A 27,147-nucleotide genomic window follows, 5' to 3' on the forward strand; every position below is an offset into this window, starting at 1 on the left:
ATTTGGTGCAAATGGTCAAGGTTTGGGGCGAATGGTCAAGAGTTGGGTCAAACCATGGAGGTCTGGTGAGAAATCGGTCAGGGTTTGGTGCAACCGGTTGAGATTTGGGGCAAAAGTGGTCGAGTTTTGTGGCAAATGCTTCAGATTTGGGTCAATAGCTGTTGATCTGGGGACACAGCACAGGGATGTTGTTCCATGGGGCTGGGGTTGGTGCCACCACCATAAGCATCACCATCAGCATTACCAGCACCATAATCACCACCACTACATTTCGCGCAGTAGTAGGTGGCCGTGTCGTCGTCCCGGAGGCTGTTCATCTGCAGCGTGAGCGTGCTCTGGGAGTTGTCCCTGGAGATGGTGAAGCGCCCCTTGACCGACGGCGCGTAGCCTGTGCCACCATCAGTGTAAACACTCGCGACGTACTCGAGCCCCTTCCCGGGGGCCTGTCGCACCCAGAACATGGTGAAGCTGCTGAAGGTGAAGCCGGAGGCCTTGCAGCGGAGGGTGAGGGACCCCCCGGGTGTCTGGAGGCCCCCTCCGGACGCCACCAGCTGCACGGCCGCCATCAGCCCTGGGGAGGGAGGAAGGAGAGAACTGAGTCGCCCGCTCCCGCCATCGCCCCCCATCTCCGTGCCCGGGTGTGGGGGAAAGGGGGTGAGCGGGGCCGGGTCCTACCTGGGAGGGCGGCCAGGAGGAGGAGGATGAGGAAGGCGGAGGGGGCTGATGCGCCATGGGTGCTGCTGGGGGGGCCCGGGGGGGTCCTACTGGTCAGGGGGATGGTGCAACAGTCGAGGTTTGGTGCCAAGAGTCGAGGTCTGGGGCAACAGCGATTGAGACGAGAGGGAAATGGTGGAGGTTCGGGGCAAAAATGGTCAGGTTTGAGTCAAATGGTCAAGAGTTGTTGCAAACCCTGGAGGTCTGGGGCAGAAACGGTCGGGGTTTGATGCCAACGGTTGAGGTTTGGGTCAAAACCGGTCAAGGGTTTGGGGAAAACAGCCAAGATTTGGGCCGACATTGATTGATTTTTGGGCAAACAGATGGCACTTGCAGCAAAACCAGTCAAGATTTGGGGAGAACCCGTTCATGTTTTGGCACAGATGGTTTAGGTTTGGAGCAAACAGTTGAGGTTTGGCCCAAACCCGGTCATGGGTTTGAGGTAAACGGTCAAGATTTGGGCCAACATTGGTTGAATTTGGGGCAAAGGGTTGAGAGTTGGGGCAAAACCCTTTGAGTGTTGGGGCAAATGGTTGGGATTTGGGGCAAACAATTGAGGATTGGGCCCAAAGTGGTCAAGTGTTTGGGGAAAACAGTCAAGATTTGGGCCATACTTGGTTGAATTTGGTGGAAACTGTTGAGACCTGGGGCAAAACCATTTGAAATTTGGGGGAAAACCGTTTGAGATTTTGGGCAAATGGTTGAGATTTTGGGCAAATGGTTGAGATTTGGGGCAAATGGTTGAGATTTGGGGCAAATGGTTGAGATTTGGGGCAAGGGGACAATATTTGGGACAAAAGCCCTCGAGGTTTGGGGCAAAAGGTCAAGGTTTGGAGCAAAAGTGGTCGAGATATTGGCCAAAACCCATGAAGGTTTGGGTCAAGAAGGGTGGAGGTTTGGGGCACAAATGGTTGAGGTTTGGTGCCAATCATTTGAGATTTGGGGATAAAATGGTCAAGATTTGGTGCAAATGGTCAAGGTTTGTGGCAAACCGTCAAGAGTTGAGTGAAACCATGGAGGTCTGGTGAGAAATCGGTCAGGGTTTGCTGCAACCGGTTGAGATTTGGGGTAGAAATAGTTGAGGTTAAGGAGAAATGCTTCAGATTTGGGCCAAGAAGGGTCGATCTGGGGACACGGCACAGGGATGTTGTTCCATGGAGAAGGGGTTGGTGCCACCACCATAATAACCACAACCACCAGTAGTTTTCGCGCAGTAGTAGGTGGCCGTGTCGTCGTCCCGGAGGCTGTTCATCTGCAGCGTGACCGTGCTCTGGGAGTTGTCCCTGGAGATGGTGAAGCGCCCCTTGACCGATGGCGCGTAGTTTGTGTAACTACCACTGCTGCTAATACCCGCGACAAACTCCAGCCCCTTCCCGGGCGCCTGTCGCACCCAGTCCATCTCGAAGCTGCTGAAGGTGAAGCCGGAGGCCTTGCAGCGGAGGGTGAGGGACCCCCCGGGTGTCTGGAGGCCCCCTCCGGACGCCACCAGCTGCACGGCCGCCATCAGCCCTGGGGAGGGAGGAAGGAGAGAATTGAGTCACCCGCTCCCGCCGTCGCCCCCCATCTCCGTGCCCCCACCAAAAAGGGTCGAGGATTGGGTCAAAGGGTTGAGATTTGGGGCAAAAGCTGTTGAGGTTTAGGGCAAAAATGGTCAAGGTTTGGTGCGAATGGTCAAGGTTTGGGGGAAATGGTCAAGAGTTGTTGCAAACCATGGAAGTCTCGGGCAAAACCAGTCAGAGTTTGATGCAAATGGTTTAGATTTGGGGCCAAAGTGGTCAAGACGTGGGGTAACCGTTCATGTTCTGGGGCAGATGGTTGAGCTTTGCCCCAAAACCAGTCAAGGGTTTGGTGTAAACAGTGAAGATTTGGGGTAACAGTGGTTGAATTTGGGGCGAACGTTTGAGTCTTGGGTCAAAACCAGTCAAGATTTTGGGTGACCATTCACGTTTTGTGGGAAATTGTTTAGGTTTGGGGCAAAGAGTTGAGGTTTGGGGCAAAACCGGTCAAGGGTTTGTGGCAAAAAGTCAAGATTTGGGCCAAAATTGGTTGAATTTGAGCAAATGGTTGAGACTTGGGTCAAAACCAGTCAATAGTTGGGGCAAAACCATTCAACATTGGGGTAAATGGTTGGGATTTGGGGCAAGCGGACGATATTTGGGACAAAGGCCCTCGAGGTTTAGGGCACAAACGGTCAGGTTTGAGAGAAATAGTCAAGGTTTGCAGCAAGAGTGGTCGAGATATTGGCCAAAACCCATGAAGGTTTGGGGCAAGAAGGGAGGAGGTTTGGGGCAGAAATAGTTGAGGTTTGGTGCCAATCATTTGAGATTTGGGGCGAAAATGGTCAAGATTTGGTGCAAATGGTCAAGGATTGTGACAAATAGTCAAGAGTTGAGTGAAACCATGGAGGTCTGGTGAGAAATCGGTCAGGGTTTGATGATAATGGTTGAGATTTGGGGCAAAAATGGTTTACGTCTGGGGCAAAATTGGTCGAGGAGGGGACCCAACACAGGGAAGTTGGGACATGGTGTCGGGGAAGGTGCCAGCACCATAACAACAACCACCATCAGCACTTTTCGCGCAGTAGTAGGTGGCCGTGTCGTCGTCCCGGAGGCTGTTCATCTGCAGCGTGAGCGTGCTCTGGGAGTTGTCCCTGGAGATGGTGAAGCGCCCCTTGACCGACGGCGCGTAGACTGTGGTACGACCAGTGTTGCTAATAGTTGCGACGTACTCCAGCCCCTTCCCGGGGGCCTGTCGCATCCATCCCATGGCGACGCTGCTGAAGGTGAAGCCGGAGCCCTTGCAGCGGAGGGTGAGGGACCCCCCGGGTGTCTCTTGTCCCCCCCCAGTCCCACCATGGTGGCACCATCCCAGGCCTTCCCCACCCTCAACCCTTTCTCCTCGTCCCGCCATGGGCGTCCACTTGGCTTCCACCTTCCTCCTCCTCCTGGCCGCCCTCCCAGGTAGGACCCGGCCCCGCTTCACCCCCGTTTTTCCCCCCACACCCGGGCGCGGAGATGGGGGGCGACGGCGGGAGCGGGCGACTCAATTCTCTCCTTCCTCCCTCCCCAGGGCTGATGGTGGCCGTGCAGCTGGTGGAGTCCGGAGGGGGACAACAGACACCCGGGGGGTCCCTCACCCTCCGCTGCAAGGCCTCCGGCTTCACCTTCAGCAGCTTCGGCATGTACTGGGTGCGACAGGCCCCCGGGAAGGGGCTTGAGTGGGTCGCGGGTATTTACAGTGGTGGTAGCACCTACTACGCGCCGTCGGTCAAGGGGCGCTTCACCATCTCCAGGGACAACTCCCAGAGCACGCTCACGCTGCAGATGAACAGCCTCCGGGACGACGACACGGCCACCTACTACTGCGCGAAAGCTGCTTACAGTGGTTGTGGTGCTGGTTATGGTGGTGGCACCAGCCCCGGCACCGTGTCCCAACTTCCCTGTGTTGGGTCCCCTCATCGACCAATTTTGCCCCAGTCGACCATTTTTGCCCCAAATCTCAACCATTATCATCAAACCCTGACCGATTTCTCACCAGACCTCCATGGCTTGACCCAACTCTTGACCGTTTGCCACAAACCTTGACCATTTGCACCAAATCTTGACCATTTTATCCCCAAATCTCAAATGACTGGCACCAAACCTCGACTATTTCTGCCCCAAACCTCCACCCTTCTTGCCCCAAACCTTCAATGCTCTCCACCAATATCTCGACCACTTTTGCTCCAAACCTTGACTATTTCTCTCAAACCTGATTACTTTTACCCTAAACCTCAAGGCTTTTCTCCCAAATATCGTCCGCTTGCCAAAAATCTCTACTGTTTGCCCCAAACCGCAACCACTTGGCCCAAAGTTGAGTGGTTTTGCCCCAAGTCTTGACTGGTTTTGACCTAAGTCCCAACCGTTTGCCCCAAATTCAACCACTGTTGGCCCAAATCTTCACTGTTTACACCAAACCCTTCACTGGTTTTAGGACAAATCTCAACCATTTGCCCCAGAACATGAACGGTTACCCCACGTCTTGACCTTTTTGGCCCCAAATCTCAACCGTTTGCATCAAACTCTGACTGTTTTTGCCCCAGACTTCCATGGTTTGCAACAACTCTTGACCATTTCCCCCAAACCTTGACAATTTGCACCAAATCTTGACCATTTTTGACCCAAATCTCAAACGACTGGCACTAAACCTCAACCGTTTTTTCCCCAAACCTCCAACATTGTTGCTCCAACACTTCCATGGTCTTGGCCAATATCTCGACCGCTTTTTCCCCAAACCTTGACCATTTTTGCCTTAAACCTCAAAAGCTTTTGCCCCAAATCTCAACCCTTTGACCCAATCCTCGACCATTTTTGGTGGAGGCGCGGAGATGGGGGGCGATGGCAGGAGCGGGTGACTCAATTCTCTCCTTCCTCCCTCCCCAGGGCTGATGGCGGCCGTGCAGCTGGTGGAGTCCGGAGGGGGCCTCCAGACACCCGGGGGGTCCCTCACCCTCCGCTGCAAGGCCTCCGGCTTCACCTTCAGCAGCTTCACCATGGGATGGGTGCGACAGGCCCCCGGGAAGGGGCTGGAGTACGTCGCGGGTATTGAGAGTGATGGTGGTGACACAGGGTACGTCCCACCAGTCAACTCAAACTCTTCCCGCATCCCAACACGTTGATGGAACCCTTTGCCCCCAGCCTCAACCCCCCTGTCCTGCATCCCAACATTCCGGCGCCTTCCCCACACCCCCGCACCCACCACAGACCCCCGCGGGGTGCCCAGAACCCTTGAACGGGCCCCCAAAATCTACCCTGAGCCATGGACCCTGTCCCAGGACGTGTCCTGCCAGGGCTCCGGCTTCACCTTCAGCAGCGTCGGCATGGCTTGGGTGCGACAGGCCCCCGGGAAGGGGCTCGAGTCTGTCGCGAGTATTTACAGTGATGGTAGTGGCACCGACTACGCGCCGTCGGTCAAGGGGCGCTTCACCATCTCCAGGGACAACTCCCAGAGCACGCTCACGCTGCAGATGAACAGCCTCCGGGACGACGACACGGCCACCTACTACTGCGCGAAATGTGCTGATGGTGGTTGTGGTGCTGGTAATGCTGATGGTGATGCTTATGGTGGTGGCACCAACCCCAGCCCCATGGAACAACATCCCTGTGCTGTGTCCCCAAATCAACCACTATTAACCCAAACCTGAAGCATTTGCCACAAACCTCGACCACTTTTGCCCCAAACCTCAACCGGTTGCAGCAAACCCTGACCGATTTCTCACCAGACCTCCATGGTTTGACCCAACTCTCGACCGTTTGCCACAAACCTTGACGATTTGCACCAAATCTTGACCATTTTTGCGTCAAACCTCAAATGATTGGCACCAAACCTCGACCATTTCTGCCCCAAACCTCCTCCCTTCTCGACCCAAACCTTCAGTGCTCTCCACCAATATCTTGAACACTTCTGCTCCAAACCTTGACCACTTATCCCGAACCTGACCATTTGTGCCCTAAACCTCGAGGGCTTTTGTCCCAAGTATCATCCGCTTGCCCAAATCTCAACCATTTCCCCAACACTCAAATGGTTTTCCCCCAAGTCTTGACTGGTTTTGACCCAAGTCTCAACCATTTGCTTCGAATTCAACCAATTTTGGCCCAAAACTTGACTTTTTGCCACAAACGCTTGACCAGTTTTGCCCCAAACCTCAGCTCTTCGCCCCAAACCTAAACAATTTCCCACAGAACGTGAATGGTCACCCAAAATCTTGACTGGTTTTGACCCAAGACTCAAATGTTTGCCCCAAATTCAACCAATGTTTGCCCAAATCTTCACTGTTTACACCAAACGCTTGACTGGTTTTAGGACAAATCTCAACCATTTGCCCCAGAACATGAACGGTTACCCCACGTCTTGACTGTTTTGGCCCCAAATCTCAACCGTTTGCATCAAACTCTGACCGGTTTTGCCCCAGACTTCCATGGTTTGCAACAACTCTTGACCATTTCCCCCAAACCTTGACCATTCGCACCAAACCTTGACCATTTTTGACCCAAATCTCAAACGACTGGCACGAAACCTCAACCATTATTTCCCCAAATCTCCACCAATGTTGACCCAAACCTTCAATGGGTTTGGCCAATATCTCGACCGCTTTTTCCCTGGAAAAAGCTGATGGAGTCCAGAGGAGGCCTCCAGACACCCGGGGGGTCCCTCACCCTCCGCTGCCAGGGCTCCGGCTTCACCTTCAGCAGCTTCGCCATGGACTGGGTGCGACAGGCCCCCGGGAAGGGGCTCGAGTTCGTTGCGCGTATTGGCAATGATGGTAGTAGCACAGCCTACGCGCCGTCGGTGAAGGGGCGCTTCACCCTCTCCAGGGACAACTCCCAGAGCACGCTCACGCTGCAGATGAACAGCCTCCGGGACGACGACACGGCCACCTACTACTGCGCGAAAAGTGCTGATGGTGGTTGTTATTATGGTGGTGGCACCTTCCCCGACACCGTGTCCCAACTTCCCTGTGTTGGGTCCCCTCATCGACCGATTTTGCCCCAGTCGACCATTTTTGCCCCAAATCTCAACCATTATCATCAAACCCTGACCGATTTCTCACCAGACCTCCATGGTTTCACTCAACTCTTGACTATTTGCCACAAACCTTGACCATTTGCACCAAATCTTGACCATTTTCGCCCCAAATCTCAAATGACTAGCACCAAACCTCGACCATTTGTGCCCCAAACCTCCTCCCTTCTTGCCCCAAACTTTCATGGGTTTTGGCCAATATCTCGACCACTTTTGCTCCAAACCTTGACTATTTCTGTGAAACCTGACCATTTGTGCCCTAAACCTCGAGGGCCTTTGTCCCAAATATCGTCCGCTTGCCCTTAATCTCAACCATTTGCCCCGAATCCCAACCATTTACCCCAATGTTGAATGGTTTTGCCCCAAGTCTTGACTGGTTTTGACCCAAGTTTCAACCATTTGCTCAAATTCAACCAATGTTGTCCCAAATCTTGACTTTTTGCCACAAACCCTTGACCGGTTTTGCCCCAAACCTCAACTCTTTGCCCCAAACCTAAACAATTTCCCACAAAACGTGGATGGTCACCCGAAATCTTGACTGGTCTTGACCCAAGTCTCAAACGTTCGCCCCAAATTCAACCACTGTTGGCCCAAATCTTCACTGTTTACACCAAACCCTTCACTGGTTTTAGGACAAATCTCAACTCTTTGCCCCCAGAACATGAACGGTTACCCCAAGTCTTGACTGTTTTGGCCCCAAATCTCAACTGTTTGCATCAAACTCTGACTGGTTTTACCCGAGACTTCCATGGTTTGCAACAACTCTTGACCATTTCCCCCAAACCTTGACCATTCGCACCAAACCTTGACCATTTTTGCCCTAAACCTCAACAGCTTTTGCCCCAAATCTCAACCCTTTGACCCAACCCTTGACCGTTTTTGGTGGAGGCACGGAGATGGGGGCGATGGCGGGAGCGGGCGACTCAATTCTCTCCTTCCTCCCTCCCCAGGGCTGATGGCGGCCGTGCAGATGGTGGCGTCCGGAGGGGGACAACAGACACCCGGGGGGTCCCTCACCCTCCGCTGCAAGGCCTCCGGCTTCACCTTCAACAGCTTCAACATGTTCTGGGTGCGACAGGCCCCCGGGAAGGGGCTGGAGATCGTTGCGAGTATTTACAGTGGTGGTAGCACCTTCTACGCGCCGTCGGTCAAGGGGCGCTTCACCATCTCCAAGGACAACTCCCAGAGCACGGTCACGCTGCAGATGAACAGCCTCCGGGACGACGACACGGCCACCTACTACTGCGCGAAAAGTACTGGTGGTTGTGGTTATGATGGTGGTGGCACCAACCCCTTCTCCATGGAACAACATCCCTGTGCTGTGTCCCCAGATCGACCCTTCTTGGCCCAAATCTGAAGCATTTGCCACAAACCTCGACCACTTTTGCCCCAACTCTCAACCGGTTGCACCAAACCCTGACCATTTTTGCCCCAGACCTCCATGGTTTCACCCAACTCTTGACCATTTGCACCAAATCTTGACCATTTTTGCGTCAAATCTCAAATGATCGGCACCAAACCTCGACCATTTGTGCCCCAAACCTCCACCATTCTTGTTCCAATCTTTGAATGCTCTCGACCAATATCTCGACCACTTTTGCTCAAAACCTTGACTATTTCTCTCAAACCTGACCATTTGTGCCCTAAACATCGAGGGCTTTTGTCCCAAATATCCACTTGCCCCTAATCTCAACCGTTTGCCCCAAATCCAAAACATTTACCCCAACACTCAAATGGTTTTGCCCCAAATCCTGACTGCTTTTCCCTCAAGTTTCAACCGTTTGTTTCAAATTCAACCAATTTTATCCCAAATCTTGACTTTTTGCCACAAACCTCTGACCAGTTTTGCCCCAAACCTCAACTCTTTGCCCCAAACCTAAACAATATCCCACAAAACGTGAATGGTCACCCAAAATCTTGACTGGTTTTGACCTAAGTCCCAACCGTTTGCCCCAAATTCAACCACTGTTAGCCCAAATCTTCACTGTTTACACCAAACCTTGACTGGTTTTGCCCCAAACCTCAACTGTTTGCCCCCAGAACATGAAGAGTTACCCCAAGTCTTGACCGTTTTTGCCCCAAATCTCAACCGTTTGCATCAAACTCTGACCATTTTTACTCCAGACTTCCATGGTTTGCAGCAACTCTTGACCATTTCCCCCAAACCTTGACCATTCGCACCAAACCTTGACCATTTTTGACCCAAATCTCAAACAACTGGCACTAAACCTCAACCGTTTTTTCCCCCAAACCTCCAACATTCTTGCCCCAAACCTTCCATGGTCTTGGCCAATATCTCAATGGCTTTTTCCCCAAACCTTGACCATTTTTGCCCTAAACCTCAACAGCTTTTGCCCCAAATCTCAACCCTTCGACCCAACCCTCGACCATTTCTGGTGGAGGCGCGGAGATGGGGGGCGACGGCGGGAGCGGGCGACTCAATTCTCTCCTTCCTCCCTCCCCAGGGCTGATGGCGGCCGTGCAGATGGTGGAGTCCGGAGGGGGCCTCCAGACACCCGGGGGATCCCTCACCCTCCGCTGCAAGGCCTCCGGCTTCACCTTCAGCAGCTACGGCATGGGATGGGTGCGACAGGCCCCCGGGAAGGGGCTCGAGTGGGTCGCGGGTATTTACAGTAGTGGTAGCGCCTACTACGCGCCGTCGGTCAAGGGGCGCTTCACCATCTCCAGGGACGACTCCCAGAGCACGCTCACGCTGCAGATGAACAGCCTCCGGGACGACGACACGGCCACCTACTACTGCGCGAAAACTACTGGTGGTTGTGGTTATGGTGGTGGCAGCAGCCCCGGCACCGTGTCCCCACGTCCCGGCATCTCCCTCAAACCCTTGCACAAAGGCCCAGGTCTCGGAGCAAGTCCGGGCCCTTGCACCGACCACCAAAACCCTTTATCCCCCCCAAAGCCTTGGCTTTTGGCCCAAATCTGGGTCCTGACTGTCTTCTACAGGGGCTCTGGCTCCATCTCCAGCAGCTCCGCCATGGACTGGGGGCAACTCTCCACCTCTTTTGGCCAAAACCTTGACTGTTTATCCCAAACCTGACCATTTTGGCCCTAAAACTCAAGGGCTTTTGTCCCAAATATCATCTGTTTGCCCCAAACCCCAACCATTTGCCCCAACACTCAAATGGTTCTGCCCCAAGTCGTGACTGGTTTTGCCCCAACTCTCAACTGTTTGCCCCAAATTCAACCAACGTTGGCCCAAATCTTCACTGTTTACACCAAACCCTTGACTGGTTTTGGGACGAACCTCAACTGTTTGCCACAAACCGAAACAATTTCCCACAAAACCCGAACGGTCACCCAAAATCTTGACTGGTTTTGACCCACGTCTCAAATGTTTGCCCCAGATTCAACCACTGTGGGCCCAAATCTTGGCTGTTCACTCCAAACCCTTGACCAGTTTTAGGCAAAACCTCAACTATTTGCCCCAAAACATGAAGGATGACCCCAAGTCTTGACTGGTTTTCCCCCAAGTGTCACCTCTTTGCCCCAAATTCAGCCAATGTTGGCCCAAATCTTGACTCTTTACCCCAAACTTTTGACTGGTTTTGGGCCAAACCTCAACTGTTTGCACCAAACCTCGACCACTTTTGCCTCAACCCTTGACGTTTGCAGCAAATCTCGACTGGTTTTGGCCCAAAATCCCTTTCTTCTGTGTCTTGGAACCCTACCCAGAGCCCAGGCCCCTTCCAAGGCCCAGACCCTCCCCCCCAGGACCCCAGATTTTCTCCCCCGAGGTTGGAACCAGCCTGGAGCCAGGAGCAGGGGGAGCTGGGGGGTCTCCCTTCTGCCCCCTCCCCAGGGCTGATGGCGGCCGTGCAGCTGGTGGAGTCCGGAGGGGGACAACAGACACCCGGGGGGTCCCTCACCCTCCGCTGCAAGGGCTCCGGCTTCACCTTCAGCAGCGTTGGCATGGGATGGGTGCGACAGGCGCCCGGGAAGGGGCTCGAGTGGGTCGCGGTTATTAGCAGCAGTGGTGGTTGGACAGGCTACGCGCCGTCGGTCAAGGGGCGCTTCACCATCTCCAAGGACAACTCCCAGAGCACGCTCACGCTGCAGATGAACAGCCTCCGGGACGACGACACGGCCACCTACTACTGCGCGAAATCTGCTTACGGTGGTTGTGGTGCTGGTTATGGTGGTGGCACCAGCCCCGGCACCGTGTCCCAACTTCCCTGTGTTGGGTCCCCTCATCGACCAATTTTGCCCCAGTCGACCATTTTTGCCCCAAATCTCAACCATTATCATCAAACCCTGACCGATTTCTCACCAGACCTCCATGGCTTGACCCAACTCTTGACCGTTTGCCACAAACCTTGACCATTTGCACCAAATCTTGACCATTTTATCCCCAAATCTCAAATGACTGGCACCAAACCTCGACTATTTCTGCCCCAAACCTCCACCCTTCTTGCCCCAAACCTTCAATGCTCTCCACCAATATCTCGACCACTTTTGCTCCAAACCTTGACTATTTCTCTCAAACCTGATTACTTTTACCCTAAACCTCAAGGCTTTTCTCCCAAATATCGTCCGCTTGCCAAAAATCTCTACTGTTTGCCCCAAACCGCAACCACTTGGCCCAAAGTTGAGTGGTTTTGCCCCAAGTCTTGACTGGTTTTGACCTAAGTCCCAACCGTTTGCCCCAAATTCAACCACTGTTGGCCCAAATCTTCACTGTTTACACCAAACCCTTCACTGGTTTTAGGACAAATCTCAACCACTTGCCCCAGAACATGAACGGTTACCCCACGTCTTGACCTTTTTGGCCCCAAATCTCAACCGTTTGCATCAAACTCTGACTGTTTTTGCCCCAGACTTCCATGGTTTGCAACAACTCTTGACCATTTCCCCCAAACCTTGACAATTTGCACCAAATCTTGACCATTTTTGACCCAAATCTCAAACGACTGGCACTAAACCTCAACCGTTTTTTCCCCAAACCTCCAACATTGTTGCTCCAACACTTCCATGGTCTTGGCCAATATCTCGACCGCTTTTTCCCCAAACCTTGACCATTTTTGCCTTAAACCTCAAAAGCTTTTGCCCCAAATCTCAACCCTTTGACCCAATCCTCGACCATTTTTGGTGGAGGCGCGGAGATGGGGGGCGATGGCAGGAGCGGGTGACTCAATTCTCTCCTTCCTCCCTCCCCAGGGCTGATGGCGGCCGTGCAGCTGGTGGAGTCCGGAGGGGGACAACAGACACCCGGGGGGTCCCTCACCCTCCGCTGCAAGGCCTCCGGCTTCACCTTCAGCAGCTTCACCATGGGATGGGTGCGACAGGCCCCCGGGAAGGGGCTGGAGTACGTCGCGGGTATTGAGAGTGATGGTGGTGACACAGGGTACGTCCCACCAGTCAACTCAAACTCTTCCCGCATCCCAACACGTTGATGGAACCCTTTGCCCCCAGCCTCAACCCCCCTGTCCTGCATCCCAACATTCCGGCGCCTTCCCCACACCCCCGCACCCACCACAGACCCCCGCGGGGTGCCCAGAACCCTTGAACGGGCCCCCAAAATCTACCCTGAGCCATGGACCCTGTCCCAGGACGTGTCCTGCCAGGGCTCCGGCTTCACCTTCAGCAGCGTCGGCATGGCTTGGGTGCGACAGGCCCCCGGGAAGGGGCTCGAGTCTGTCGCGAGTATTTACAGTGATGGTAGTGGCACCGACTACGCGCCGTCGGTCAAGGGGCGCTTCACCATCTCCAGGGACAACTCCCAGAGCACGCTCACGCTGCAGATGAACAGCCTCCGGGACGACGACACGGCCACCTACTACTGCGCGAAATGTGCTGATGGTGGTTGTGGTGCTGGTAATGCTGATGGTGATGCTTATGGTGGTGGCACCAACCCCAGCCCCATGGAACAACATCCCTGTGCTGTGTCCCCAAATCAACCACTATTAACCCAAACCTGAAGCATTTGCCACAAACCTCGACCACTTTTGCCCCAAACCTCAACCGGTTGCAGCAAACCCTGACCGATTTCTCACCAGACCTCCATGGTTTGACCCAACTCTCGACCGTTTGCCACAAACCTTGACGATTTGCACCAAATCTTGACCATTTTTGCGTCAAACCTCAAATGATTGGCACCAAACCTCGACCATTTCTGCCCCAAACCTCCTCCCTTCTCGACCCAAACCTTCAGTGCTCTCCACCAATATCTTGAACACTTCTGCTCCAAACCTTGACCACTTATCCCGAACCTGACCATTTGTGCCCTAAACCTCGAGGGCTTTTGTCCCAAGTATCATCCGCTTGCCCAAATCTCAACCATTTCCCCAACACTCAAATGGTTTTCCCCCAAGTCTTGACTGGTTTTGACCCAAGTCTCAACCATTTGCTTCGAATTCAACCAATTTTGGCCCAAAACTTGACTTTTTGCCACAAACCCTTGACCAGTTTTGCCCCAAACCTCAGCTCTTCGCCCCAAACCTAAACAATTTCCCACAGAACGTGAATGGTCACCCAAAATCTTGACTGGTTTTGACCCAAGACTCAAATGTTTGCCCCAAATTCAACCACTGTTGGCCCAAATCTTCACTGTTTACACCAAACGCTTGACTGGTTTTGGGCCAAACCTCAACCACTTGCCCCAGAACATGAACGGTTACCCCAAGTCCTGACTGTTTTGGCCCCAAATCTCAACCGTTTGCATCAAACTCTGACCGTTTTTGCCCCAGACTTCCATGGTTTGCAGCAACTCCTGACCATTTCCCCCAAACCTTGACCATTCGCACCAAACCTTGACCATTTTTGACCCAAATCTCAAACGACTGGCACGAAACCTCAACCATTATTTCCCCAAACCTCCACCAATGTTGACCCAAACCTTCAATGGGTTTGGCCAATATCTCGACCGCTTTTTCCCTGGAAAAAGCTGATGGAGTCCAGAGGAGGCCTCCAGACACCCGGGGGGTCCCTCACCCTCTGCTGCAAGGGCTCCGGCTTCACCTTCAGCAGCTTCGCCATGGACTGGGTGCGACAGGCCCCCGGGAAGGGGCTCGAGTTCGTTGCGCGTATTGGCAATGATGGTAGTAGCACAGCCTACGCGCCGTCGGTGAAGGGGCGCTTCACCATCTCCAGGGACAACTCCCAGAGCACGGTCACGCTGCAGATGAACAGCCTCCGGGACGACGACACGGCCACCTACTACTGCGCGAAATGTAGTGGTGGTGATTATGGTGCTGGTAATGCTGATGGTGATGCTTGTGGTGGTGGCACCAACCCCAGCCCCATGGAACAACACCCCTGTGCTGTGTCCCCAAATCAACCGCTATTGACCCAAACCTGAAGCATTTGCCACAAACCTCGACCACTTTTGCCCCAAACCTCAACCGGTTGCAGCAAACCCTGACCGATTTCTCACCAGACCTCCATGGTTTGACCCAACTCTTGACCATTTGCACCAAATCTCGACCATTTTATCCCCAAATCTCAAATGATTGGCACCAAACCTCCACCATTTCTGCCCCAAACCTCCACCCTTCTTGACCCAAACTTTCATGGGTTTTGGCCAATATCTCGACCACTTTTGCTCCAAACCTTGACTATTTCTGTCAAACCTGACCATTTGTGCCCTAAACCTTGAGGGCTTTTGTCCCAAATATCGTCTGCTTACCCCAAATCACAACCATTTACCCCAAATACAAAACATTTGCCCCAACTCTCAAATGGTTTTGCCCCAAATCGTGACTGCTTTTGCTCCAACTCTCAACTGTTTGCCCCAAATTCAACCGATGTTGGACCAAATCTTCACTGTTTACACCAAACCCTTCACTGGGTTTGGGATAAACCTCAACCACTTCTTGACCCAACTCAGCCACCCCACGTCTTGACCGTTTTTGCCCCAAATCTCAACCGTTTGCATCAAACCCTGACTGTTTTTGCCCCAGACCTCCATGGTTTGACCCAACTCTTGACCATTTGCAGCAAATCTTGACCATTTTTGCCCCAGATCTCCAATGATCGGCACCAAACCTCGACCATTTGTGCCCCAAACCTCCACCCTTCTTGACCCAAACTTTGAATGCTCTCAACCAATATCTCGACCACTTTTGCTCCAAACCCTGACTATTTCTCCCAAACCTGACCATTTGTGCCCTAAACCTCGAGGGCTATTCTCCCAAATATCATCCGCTTGCCCCTAATCTCAACCATTTACTCCAGATGCAAAACATCTGCCCCAACACTCAAATGGTTTTACCCCAAGTCTTGACTGGCTTTGCCCCAACTCTCAACTGTTTGCCCCAAATTCAACCAATGTTTGCCCAAATCTTCACTGTTTACAGCAAACCCTTGATTGGTTTTGGGGCAAACCTGAACCACTTGCCCCAGAACATGAACGGTTACCCCACGTCTTGACTGTTTTGGCCCCAAATCTCAACCGTTTGCATCAAACTCTGACCGTTTTTGCCCCAGACCTCCATGGTTTGCAGCAACTCCTGACCATTTCCCCCAAACCTTGACCATTCGCACCAAACCTTGACCATTTTTGACCCAAATCTCAAACGACTGGCACGAAACCTCAACCATTATTTCCCCAAACCTCCACCAATGTTGACCCAAAACTTCCATGGTCTTGGCCAATATCTCGACCGCTTTTTCCCTGGAAAAAGCTGATGGAGTCCGGAGGGGGCCTCCAGACACCCGGGGGGTCCCTCACCCTCTGCTGCAAGGCCTCCGGCTTCACCTTCAGCAGCTTCGCCATGGACTGGGTGCGACAGGCCCCCGGGAAGGGGCTGGAGTGGGTCGCAGGTATTAGCTATGGTGGTGGTACCACAAGCTACGCGCTGTTGGTGCAGGGGCGCTTCACCATCTCCAAGGACGACTCCCAGAGCACGCTCACGCTGCAGATGAACAGCCTCCGGGACGACGACACGGCCACCTACTACTGCGCGAAATGTTATGCTGGTGGTGGTGGCACCAACCCCTTCTCCATGGAACAACATCCCTGTGCTGTGTCCCCAAATCAACCCTTCTTGGCCCGAATCTGAAGCATTTGCTACAAACCTCGACCACTTTTGTCCCCTCATCGAACAATTTTGCCCCAGTCGACCATTTTTGCCCCAAATCTCAACCATTATCATGAGACCCTGACAAATTTCTCACCAGACCTCCATGGTTTGACCCAACTCTTGACCATTTGCCCCAATCCTTGACCATTTGCACCAAATCTTGACCATTTTATCCCCAGATCTCAAATGATTGGCACCAAACCTCGACCATTTCTGCCCCAAACCTCCACCCTTCTCGACCCAAACCTTCAATGCTCTCCACCAATATCTCGACCACTTTTGCTCCAAACCTTGACCACTTATCCCGAACCTGACCATTTGTGCCCTAAACCTCGAGGGCTTTTGTCCCAAGTATCATCCGCTTGCCCAAATCCCAACCATTTGCCCGAACACTCAAATGGTTTTCCCCCAAGTCTTGACTGGTTTTGACCCAAGTCTCAACCATTTGCTTTAAATTCAACCAATGTTGTCCCAAATCTTGACTTTTTGCCACAAACCCTTGACCGGTTTTGCCCCAAACCTCAACTCTTTGCCCCAAACCTCAACAATTTCCCACAAAACGTGAATGGTCACCCAAAATCTTGACTGGTTTTGACCCAAGTCCCAACCGTTCGCCCCAAATTCAACCACTGTTGGCCCAAATCTTCACTGTTTACACCATACCCTTGACTGGTTTTGGGCCAAACCTCAACCATTTGCCCCAGAACATGAACAGTTACCCCACGTCTTGACTGTTTTGGCCCCAAATCTCAACTGTTTGCATCAAACCATGACTGTTTATTGCCCCAGACTTCCATGGTTTGCAACAACTCTTGACCATTTCCCCCAAACCTTGACCACTCGCACCAAACCTTGACCATTTTTGCCCTAAACCTCAACAGCTTTTGCCCCAAATCTCAACCCTTTGACCCAACCCTTGACCGTTTTTGGTGGAGGCGCGGAGATGGGGGGCGACGGCGGGAGCGGGCGACTCAATTCTCTCCTTCCTCCCTCCCCAGGGCTGATGGCGGCCGTGCAGCTGGTGGAGTCCGGAGGGGGACAACAGACACCCGGGGGGTCCCTCACCCTCCGCTGCAAGGGCTCCGGCTTCACCTTCAGCAGCTTCTGCATGGGATGGATGCGACAGGCCCCCGGGAAGGGGCTCGAGTCCGTTGCGAGTATTACCAGTAGCGGTGGTAGCACCGACTACGCGCCGTCGGTCAAGGGGCGCTTCACCATCTCCAGGGACAACTCCCAGAGCACGCTCACGCTGCAGATGAACAGCCTCCGGGACGACGACACGGCCACCTACTACTGCGCGAAATGTAGTGGTGGTGATTATGGTGCTGGTAATGCTGATGGTGATGCTTATGGTGGTGGCACCAACCCCAGCCCCATGGAACAACATCCCTGTGCCGTGTCCCCAAATCGACCCTTCTTGGCCCAAATCTGAAGCATTTGCCACAAACCTCGACCACTTTTGCCCCAAATCTCAACCGGTTGCACCAAACCCTGACCGATTTCTCACCAGACCTCCATGATTTGACCCAACTCTTGACCATTCTCCCCAAACCTTGTCCATTTGCACCAAATCTTGACCATTTTTGCCCCAAGTCTCAAATGATTGGCACCAAACCTCCACCATTTGTGCCCCAAACCTCCACCCTTCTTGCCCCAAACCTTCAATGCTCTCCACCAATATCTCGGCACTTTTGCTCAGAACCTTGACTATTTCTCTCAAACCTGATTACTTTTACCCTAAACCTCAAGGCTTTTCTCCAAAATATCGTCCGCTTGCCACAAATCTCAACCGTTTGCCCCAAACCGCAACCACTTGGCCCAAAGTTGAGTGGTTTTGCCCCAAGTCTTGACTGGTTTTGACCCAAGTCTCAAACATTCGCCCCAAATTCAACCAATGTTGGCCCAAATCTTCACTGTTTACACCAAACCCTTCACTGGTTTTAGGACAAATCTCAACCATTTGCCCCAGAACTTGAACGGTTACCCCAAGTCTTGACTGTTTTGGCCCCAAATCTCAACTGTTTGCATCAAACTCTGACCATTTTTGCCCCAGACTTCCATGGTTTGCAGCAACTCTTGACCATTTCCCCCAAACCTTGACCATTCGCACCAAACCTTGACCATGTTTGACCCAAATCTCAAACGACTGGCACTAAACCTCAACCGTTTTTCCCCCAAACCTCCAACATTCTTGCCCCAAACCTTCCATGGTCTTGGCCAATATCTCAATGGCTTTTTCCCCACACCTTGACCATTTTTGCCCTAATCCTCAACAGCTTTTGCCCCAGATCTCAACCCTTCGACCCAATCCTTGACCATTTCTGGTGGAGGCGTGGAGATGGGGGGCGATGGCGGGAGCGGGCGACTCAATTCTCTCCTTCCTCCCTCCCCAGGGCTGATGGCGGCCGTGCAGCTGGTGGAGTCCGGAGGGGGCCTCCAGACACCCGGGGGGTCCCTCACCCTCCGCTGCAAGGGCGCCGGCTTCACCTTCAGCAGCTTCACCATGGGATGGGTGCGACAGGCCCCCGGGAAGGGGCTCGAGTGGGTCGCGGTTATTTACAGTAGTGGTAGCGCCTACTACGCGCCGTCGGTCAAGGGGCGCTTCACCATCTCCAGGGACGACTCCCAGAGCACGCTCACGCTGCAGATGAACAGCCTCCGGGACGACGACACGGCCACCTACTACTGCGCGAAAAGTACTGGTGGTTGTGGTTATGGTGGTGGCAGCAGCCCCGGCACCGTGTCCCCACGTCCCGGCATCTCCCTCAAACCCTTGCACAAAGGCCCAGGTCTCGGAGCGAGTCCGGGCCCTCGCACCGACCACAAAACCCTTTATCCCCCCCAAAGCCTTGGCTTTTGGCCCAAATCTGGGTCCTGACTGTCTTCTACAGGGGCTCTGGCTCCATCTCCAGCAGCTCCGCCATGGACTGGGGGCAACTCTCCACCTCTTTTGGCCAAAACCTTCACTGTTTTTCCCAAACCTGACCATTTTGGCCCTAAACCTCGAGGGCTTTTGTCCCAAATATCGTTCGCTTGCCCAAATCTCAACCGTTTGCCCCAAACCCCAACCATTTGCCCCAACACTCTAATGGTTTTGCCCGAAATCTTGACTGTTTGCCCCAAACCTTGACTGCTTTTGGCCTAGATCTCGACTGTTTCTCTCAAACTTTAACCATTTTTGTCCAAAATCTCAACCAGTTTTTGCCCTTGACCGGTTTTGGCCTAAATCTCAACCATTCGTCCCAAACCTTGACTGGTTTTTGCCCCAAAAATCCACCATTTCCCCCAAACCTTGACTGGTTTTGGCCTACATCTTGACTGTTTGTCCCAAACCTTGACTGGTTTTCCCCCCAAAATCCACCATTTGCCCCAAAAATCCACCATTTGCCCCAAACCTTGACTGGTTTTGGCCTAAATCTCAACTGTTTGTCCCAAACCTTGACTGGTTTTTGCCCCAAAAATCCACCATTTGCCCCAAACCTCGACCATTTCCCCTAAACCTTCACTGGTTTTGGCCTAAACCTCGATTGCTTGCACCAAACTTTGACCATTTTTGCCCAAAATCTCAACCAGTTTTTGCCCTTGACGGTTTTGGCCTAAATCTCAACCCTTTGTCCCAAACCTTGACTGGTTTTGGCCTACATCTTGACTGTTTGCAGCAAACTTTGACTGGTTTTGCCTCAAAAATCCACTATTTGCCCCCAAAATCCACCATTTTCTCCAAACCTTGACGGGTTGTGGCCTACATCTCGATTGCTTGCACCAAACTTTGACTGGTTTTGCCCCAAAAATCCACCATTTCCCCCAAGTTTCGACCCTTTTTGCCCCAAACTTTGACCGTTTGCCCCGAAACTTGACCGTTTTTGCCCCAAATCACGATGATTTGCCCCAAACCGCGATCAATCCCAGCATCCTTCCGATGCCCTGAGACTGGATCCCTGCTGGGTACCAGACCCTGGCCCTAATGAACTTAATTATTAGCCTTAATTAAGAGGCCCTGGGGGATAAATTTATTTATTAGCCCTAATACACTTAATTATTAGCCCCAATGACGTCATTATTAGCCATAATTTAGGAGGGATGGGGGGTAAATTTAATTATGAGCCCTAATAAACTTAATTAGTAGCCCCTACTAGTCTTAATTATTATCCCTAATTTAGCGGGGCTGGGGAACAGACTTAATTAGAAGCCCGAATAAACTTAATTCTTAACCCTGATGTAGGTGGGCTGGGGAATAAATAATTAGGGCTGAATTATTAGCCCTCATTTAGGAGGGATGGGGAATAAATTTAATTATTAGCCCTAAAAGACATAATTATTAGCCCTAAAAGATGTAATTATTAGCCTTAGTTTAGGGAGGTTGGGGAATATATTTAATTTTGAGGCCTGACAGACTTAATTATGAGGCCTAATTTATGGGGGCGGGGGGAAAATTTAATTATAAGGTGGAATAAACTCAATTATTAGCCAAAATAGAGGTAATTATTCGCCCTAATAGAGGTACGAGCCCTAACGAGGCGGGAGCCGGGGGGGGTCGGTGGGTAAATTTCATGATACTCCCCCAAAATCCAGGTGCCGAGAGCAGCAGCTGTAATCAACCCCCCGCCGAAAACGAGAAAAAGGCCTAAATTTGGAGGGGGGAGGGGGAAAAAAAGGCCCTTTTTAGGGTTTCGGGGCCACAAATAGCTGTTTTTGGCGGTGGTGGTGGCAGCTGCGCGGGGAAAACCCCCAAAACGGGCGGGTTTAGCAGAGAAAAAGGGGCCGGCACCGCACGCCGCCAGCCCCGAAAATACAGAGATTAGGGGTCAAGTCACATCTTGTTTGGGCGATTTTTATTTTTTTTTTTTTTTGGTAATTTTTACGGATTTTTTTTTTATTATTATTTCTTTATTTTTTTATTTTTTTACCCGTTCGATCCCTTTTTCACGGCGGGTTCTTTTCCGTTCTTCTCCTCGGTTGCTTCTGCTTTTCCCCGTCATTTTTTTTTTTTGCCCCCGAACGCGGATTTTTATGGGACGCGCTGGGTATTTCCTCATCGCCGTTTTACCAAAAATCCATATTATTAATACTATTATTATCTCTCTTTTATATCTTTTTCTCTCTTATTTCTCTCTTTTGTATTTTTTCTCTTCTCTTATTTCTCTCTTTTATATTTTTTCCTCTTTTGTATTTTTTCTCCTATTTCTCTTTTATATTTTTTCCTCTCTTTTGTATTTTTTCTCCTCTCTTATTTCTCTCTTTTATGTTTTTTCCCTCTTTTATATTTTTTCTCTCTTATTTCTCTTTTATATTTATTTCTTTCATATTTTTTCCTCTTTTATATTGTTTTTCTCTTATTTCTCTCTCTCATATTTCTTTTGTATTTTTTTCTCTCTTATTTCTCTCTCATATTTTTTTCTCATATTTCTCTCTTTTATATTTTCTCTCTTTTATATTTTCTCTTTTATATTTTCTCTCTTTTATATTTTTCCTCTCTTATTTCTCTCATATTTTCTCTTTTATATTTTTCCTCTCTTATTTCTCTCATATTTCTCTCTTTTATATTTTTCCTCTCTTATTTCTCTCATATTTCTCTCTTTTACAGTTTTTTCTCTCTTATTTCTCTCATATTTCTCTCTTTTACAGTTTTTTCTCTCTTATTTCTCTCATATTTCTCTCTTTTACAGTTTTTTCTCTCTTATTTCTCTCATATTTCTCTCTTTTACAGTTTTTTCTCTCTTATTTCTCTCATATTTCTCTCTTTTACAGTTTTTCTCTCTTATTTCTCTCATATTTCTCTTTTACAGTTTTTCTCTCATATTTCTCTCATATTTCTCTCTTTTACAGTTTTTCTCTCATATTTCTCTCATATTTCTCTCTTTTATAGTTTTTTCTCTCATATTTCTCTCATATTTCTCTCTTTTATAGTTTTTTCTCTCATATTTCTCTCATATTTCTCTCTTTTATAGTTTTTTCTCTCATATTTCTCTCATATTTCTCTCTTTTATAGATTTTTCTCTCATATTTCTCTCATATTTCTCTCTTTTATAGTTTTTCTCTCATATTTCTCTCATATTTCTCTCTTTTATAGTTTTTTCTCTCATATTTCTCTCATATTTCTCTTTTATAGTTTTTTCTCTCATATTTCTCTCATATTTCTCTCTTTTATAGTTTTTTCTCTCATATTTCTCTCATAGTTTTCTCTCTCATATTTTTTTCTCTCATATTTCTCTCTTTTACAGTTTTTTCTCTCTTATTTCTCTCTCTCATATTTTTTTCCTCATATTTCTCTCTTTTATATTTTTTCCATCTTTTATATTTCTCTCATATTTCTCTCTTATAGTTTTTTCTCTCATGTTTCTCTCTTTTATAGTTTTCTCTCCTATTTCTCTCTCTCATATTTCTCTCTTTTATAGTTTTTTCTCTCTTATTCCCGCTATTTCTCTCATCATTCCCCCACGTCTCGTCTCCCGGGGAGAGATTCCCGGAGAAATTCCACCGTCATTTCCAGGACTGACGTTAACGAACGCCCCCATCACACCTCTGCGCCCCCGTCGTTATTGTAATTAATAATAAATCTCTTTTTTTTTTTTTTTTCCCCCCCTCGTCGGACTTGGCCTATTTTCTGCGTATTTTCCAGTCTCATTTTTACGGGCCGAAAAAGCGCCGTTGGTTTTGGTTTTTTGGTTTTTTTTTTTTAATTAATTTTAGTTTTAATTAATTCATGAATACTCTCCGCACTAACGCTTCTTTTTTATTGTTATTATTTTTTTATTTTTTTGGAGGAATATTAGTGTTAATAATCGCCTTTTTTAGCCGTCTTATCGCCGCTTTTGCCGGAATATTTAGTTATTAATCTCACTATTATTATTCTTCTTCGCTATTTATTTGTTAATCTGTTATTATCACTATTCGCTGTTTATTTATTAATCTTCTTCTCCTCAGCAGAAACGGCTCCGCTTTAACGTTTAATTACCATCATTAGTAACATTTGCCACTTTGTTAGTGCTGCTCTTACCCCAACAGGCCCTTTCTCATTAATTTTTAATTATTATTAATAACAACCACCGGCTCTTGTACGTTTCTGAACGGCGCTACTTTATTGACCGTTATTAATTAGAAAGACTTTATTTCTCATTATTAATTAGACAGACTTTACCATTATTAATTAGACAGACTTTATTTATCATTATTCATTAGAAAGACTTGATCACTATTAATTAAAAATACTTTATTATCATTATTCATTAGAAAGGCTTTACCATTATTCATTAGACAGACTTTATTTATTGTCATTATTCATTAAAGACTTTATTTCTCGTTATTAACTAGAAAGACTTTACCATTATTAATTAGAAAGAGTATTTATTATCATTATTCATTAGAAAGACTATTTATTATCATTATTAATTAGAAAGACGTTCTTTCTCGTTATTAATTAGAAAGACTTTACCATTACTAATTAGAAAGACTTTATTTATCATTATTAATTAGAAAGACTTGATCACTATTAATTAGAAAGACTTTATTATCATTATTAATTAGAAAGACTTTACTTACCATTACTAATTAGAAAGACTTGATCATTATTAATTAGAAAGACGTTATTCCTCGTTATTAATTAGAAAGACTTTACCATTACTAATTAGAAAGACTTTATTTATCATTATTAGAAAGACTTTATCTATCATTATTAATTAGAAAGCTGTTATTTCTCGCTATTAATTAGAAAGACTTGACCGCTACTAATTAGACAGACTTTCTTTATTGCCGTCACTAATTAGAAAGACCTTCTTCTTCGTTATTATTAATTCCAAGCACTTTATTTTTGTTATTAATTACAGAAACTTATTCCACTTTGCTTTATTAGTAGTAGTATTAATATTTATTTTTTATTATTATATTTATTTTTAATATTATTAATATATTTATTTTAGTTTTATTATTAGACTTTAATTATTAATTATTTTTGTTTATCATTTTTACAATAATAAGGGGAATTAAGGCAATTTAAGGGAATAAATAAAGGGAATTTAAAGGGGAAAAGTGGAATAATAGAAGGAGAAAAAGAAAATAAATGGAATAAAAAAAGTGGAATTTAAAGGGGAAAAGTAAAAATAAAAGTAAAATAAAATAAATGGACTAAAATAAAAGATAATAAGGGGAAAAAGGAGGAATTTAAAGGGGAAAAAGGAGGAATTTAAAGGGGAAAAAGGAGGAATTTAAAGGGGAAAAAGGAGGAATTTAAAGGGGAAAAAGGAGGAATTTAAAGGGGAAAAAGGAGGAATTTAAAGGGGAAAAAGGAGGAATTTAAAGGGGAAAAAGGAGGAATTTAAAGGGGAAAAAGGAGGAATTTAAAGGGGAAAAAGGAGGAATTTAAAGGGGAAAAAGGAGGAATTTAAAGGGGAAAAAGGAGGAATTTAAAGGGGAAAAAGGAGTAGATTAGTAGAAGGAGTAAAATAAAATAAATGGACGATAATAAGTAAACTAAGAGAAAAGAAGGGGAATTAAGGCAATTTAAGGGAATAAATTAATGGAATTTAAAGGAAATAAGCGGAATCCCAAGGAAATAAATGGAATTCAAAGGAAATAAATGGAATTAATCGAAGGAGGAGAAGAAGATAAAGGGAATAAGAGGACAGGGAATAAACGGAACGAAATAAGTAAAAGACGGGAAAATAAAGGGAATTAAAGAAAACGAAAGGAAATAAAAAGAAATAAAAAGAAATACCGAAAACTCCAGGGAAGAGACGAAACAAACACAAACGGGAGGTGAAATAACAGCAAGAAACAGCAGCGAAACGCGCAGATCAAATTAAGTACATGCCAAAATAGAAATTAAATAAATACGTTAAAAAAAAAATAAAAGGACTAGAAATAAGTTAAAAGAAATAAAATCAACGGGAGGCGAAGAAATTAAAGTCGAGGGAATAAAATTCAGGAAATAAGTGTTTAAAAATGAACGAACGGCAAGAGACGGGGACAAAAATTCAATAAAAGAAAGAAAATAAATGAAATCAGTGAAATAAAAAGCAAAGCCAAGCAGATTAAAGACAAGAAATGGGAAAAAATAAAGAAAACCCGTTAAATTCACGAAATAAAAAGGAATTAAACGGAATAAAAGCCAATTAAGTAGAATAAATAGGCGAACCACACGCCTAAAAGTCAATGAATTAAAAAGAAAAAAAAAAACAACAAATCAATAAAACTCGATCAAACAGAACGAAGAAAATTAATTCCAATTGAAAACAACATGTTTTGATCCCCTTTATTTACCAAAATCCCCTATTTTGGGGGTTGCAAAACCCCTTGTTTTTCATGTCCCCGTCCCCCCCCCCCCTTTATTTTGCCCAGATTTCATTCAAATTAAGGAAACCGACCCGAAACGCAGCCGCCACCTGGGCGGGATTTTCAGCGCTATTTTGAACCAAACCCGCTTGTTTTCGCCCCAAAAAAAGCTGCATTTGCATGCGGGGGTGGCAGCAGCTGCGCTTCACCGAAACCACCTGATTTTGGCCCAAAATAACAGTGCTGGGGGGGGTTGGGGGGGGGAAGAAGGGAATAAGGAGGGTATGGTGTGCCCCCAAAATGCAAATTTCACCCCAAAATTGCCCCCCCGATTCCTCAAATTTGGACATTTTCATCCCAAACGCGTCAATTTGGAAATTCCAGCCCCGAATCCTAATTTTTTGGGGCAAAATTGCAGGCCCAAATGCCTCATTTTGCAACATTGCAGCCCAAAAGGCCTCGTTTTGCTGATTCCGGCCCCAAATTGTAAGTTTTCTAAAAAACAGCATTATAAAAAAAATGATAATTATTCAAAAGTTTTTATATTTTAAAAAGAAAAAGCAGCTGGGGTCAAATTCCACCCGAAATGGCTCGGTTTGCGAATTCCACCCCGAAATGGCTCAGTTTGCGAATTCCACCCCAAAGGGCATTAGGAAAATTTCCCTCAAAATTGATTATTTTGCACATTTCCCCCCAAATCCCTCGGTTTGCAAACTGTGCCCCCAAATCCCTGGATTTGCCCATCGGGCCCCAAAACTGCACCGAAAATGCCTCGATTTGCAAATTCCACCCCAAAACCCCCCACTGGAATTGACCCTGAAGTTTATTAATTTACCCTAAAATCCCTCAATTTACACCTTTCACCCCAAAACACCAAACGCCCCGAAACTGCACCCAAAATGCCTCGATTTGCTAATTCCCCCTCAAAAACGCGTTATTAAAATTAACCCCCAAATGCGCTCATTTCCAAATTTACCCCCAAATACTTCAATATGCAAATTGCGCCCCCAAAATCCCATATTCCCGGATTTCGCCCCAAAACGTAGCGCCCCCCGGAAATGCACCAAAATGCCGCCATTTACTAATTCCACCCCAAAATACCTTACTAAAGTGCGCCCCAGCGCGTATTGATTTGCTAATCTAACCCCCAAAATGGCTCAATTTGCACATTTTGCCCCAAAAACGCACCGAAACTCCGCGCCTTTTTCCCGCCGGGAGCCGGAAGTGGGCGGGGCCTCCGTGGGAAACGAGGGGGCGGGGCCAAGAGGGGGCAATGAATGAAAGCCCCGCCCCCTCCGGCGAGTATGCCAATGAGGGCGGGTGAAGCCTCCGTTCTGCCTAGCAACGCGTGCTGATTGGCCGCGCGGCGCGGGAGGGGGCGTGGCTTGCTGGGAGCGGCGCCGCACCTGCGCAGATTGACGGGGCGGGGCGGCGGGGGAGCGGGAGCCCGGAAGCGCCTCCCTCCCCTTAGCAACGGCGCCGTTTCCCTTAGCAACCGCCGGGATTTTTTTTTTCCTTAGCAACGGCGCCGTTTTCCTTAGCAACGGGCTTCGGGGAGGGGGGGCGG

General features: G+C 48.6%; 1 protein-coding gene, 2 pseudogenes and 9 gene segments (V, D, J or C); 9 read left to right on the top strand and 3 right to left on the bottom strand.

Annotated features, from left to right (window-relative positions):
- LOC134507669 (Ig heavy chain V region 914-like) lies at positions 1-26,772 on the bottom strand. The segment is given in 3 exon segments: positions 1-571; positions 676-815; positions 26,769-26,772. A coding segment is annotated over 1 exon segment (426 nt).
- Positions 1,572-2,221, bottom strand: LOC134507654 (immunoglobulin heavy variable 3-23-like; annotated as a pseudogene).
- Positions 3,181-3,624, bottom strand: LOC134526997 (immunoglobulin heavy variable 3-23-like). The segment is given in 1 exon segment: positions 3,181-3,624. A coding segment is annotated over 1 exon segment (444 nt).
- Positions 3,587-4,585, top strand: LOC134527055 (Ig heavy chain V region 914-like). The segment is given in 2 exon segments: positions 3,587-3,674; positions 3,784-4,585. Coding segments are annotated over 2 exon segments (567 nt in total).
- LOC134527056 (immunoglobulin heavy variable 3-23-like) lies at positions 5,167-6,258 on the top strand. The segment is given in 1 exon segment: positions 5,167-6,258. A coding segment is annotated over 1 exon segment (324 nt).
- On the top strand, positions 6,793-7,353 carry LOC134526998 (immunoglobulin heavy variable 3-23-like; the record flags this gene model as incomplete). The annotated part of the segment is given in 1 exon segment: positions 6,793-7,353. A coding segment is annotated over 1 exon segment (561 nt), but the record flags the coding sequence as incomplete, so codon positions are not given.
- Positions 8,231-8,632, top strand: LOC134526999 (Ig heavy chain V region 914-like). The segment is given in 1 exon segment: positions 8,231-8,632. A coding segment is annotated over 1 exon segment (402 nt).
- Positions 9,714-10,226, top strand: LOC134527000 (Ig heavy chain V region 914-like; annotated as a pseudogene).
- Positions 12,561-14,590, top strand: LOC134527001 (uncharacterized). The gene is made up of 3 exons (XM_063359350.1): positions 12,561-12,637; positions 12,791-12,977; positions 14,105-14,590. Exons 1-3 carry the CDS (start codon positions 12,561-12,563, stop codon positions 14,588-14,590), a joined length of 750 nt encoding a protein of 249 aa, XP_063215420.1.
- On the top strand, positions 15,825-16,292 carry LOC134527002 (immunoglobulin heavy variable 3-23-like; the record flags this gene model as incomplete). The annotated part of the segment is given in 1 exon segment: positions 15,825-16,292. A coding segment is annotated over 1 exon segment (468 nt), but the record flags the coding sequence as incomplete, so codon positions are not given.
- LOC134507632 (immunoglobulin heavy variable 3-23-like) lies at positions 17,314-17,777 on the top strand. The segment is given in 1 exon segment: positions 17,314-17,777. A coding segment is annotated over 1 exon segment (429 nt).
- Positions 18,712-21,134, top strand: LOC134507647 (Ig heavy chain V region 914-like). The segment is given in 1 exon segment: positions 18,712-21,134. A coding segment is annotated over 1 exon segment (480 nt).
- Positions 26,773-27,147: the final 375 nt, after the last annotated feature.

This window comes from Chroicocephalus ridibundus, chromosome 25 (genome assembly GCF_963924245.1).
Source record: "Chroicocephalus ridibundus chromosome 25, bChrRid1.1, whole genome shotgun sequence".
In the NCBI taxonomy this organism is placed as follows: domain Eukaryota; kingdom Metazoa; phylum Chordata; class Aves; order Charadriiformes; family Laridae; genus Chroicocephalus; species Chroicocephalus ridibundus.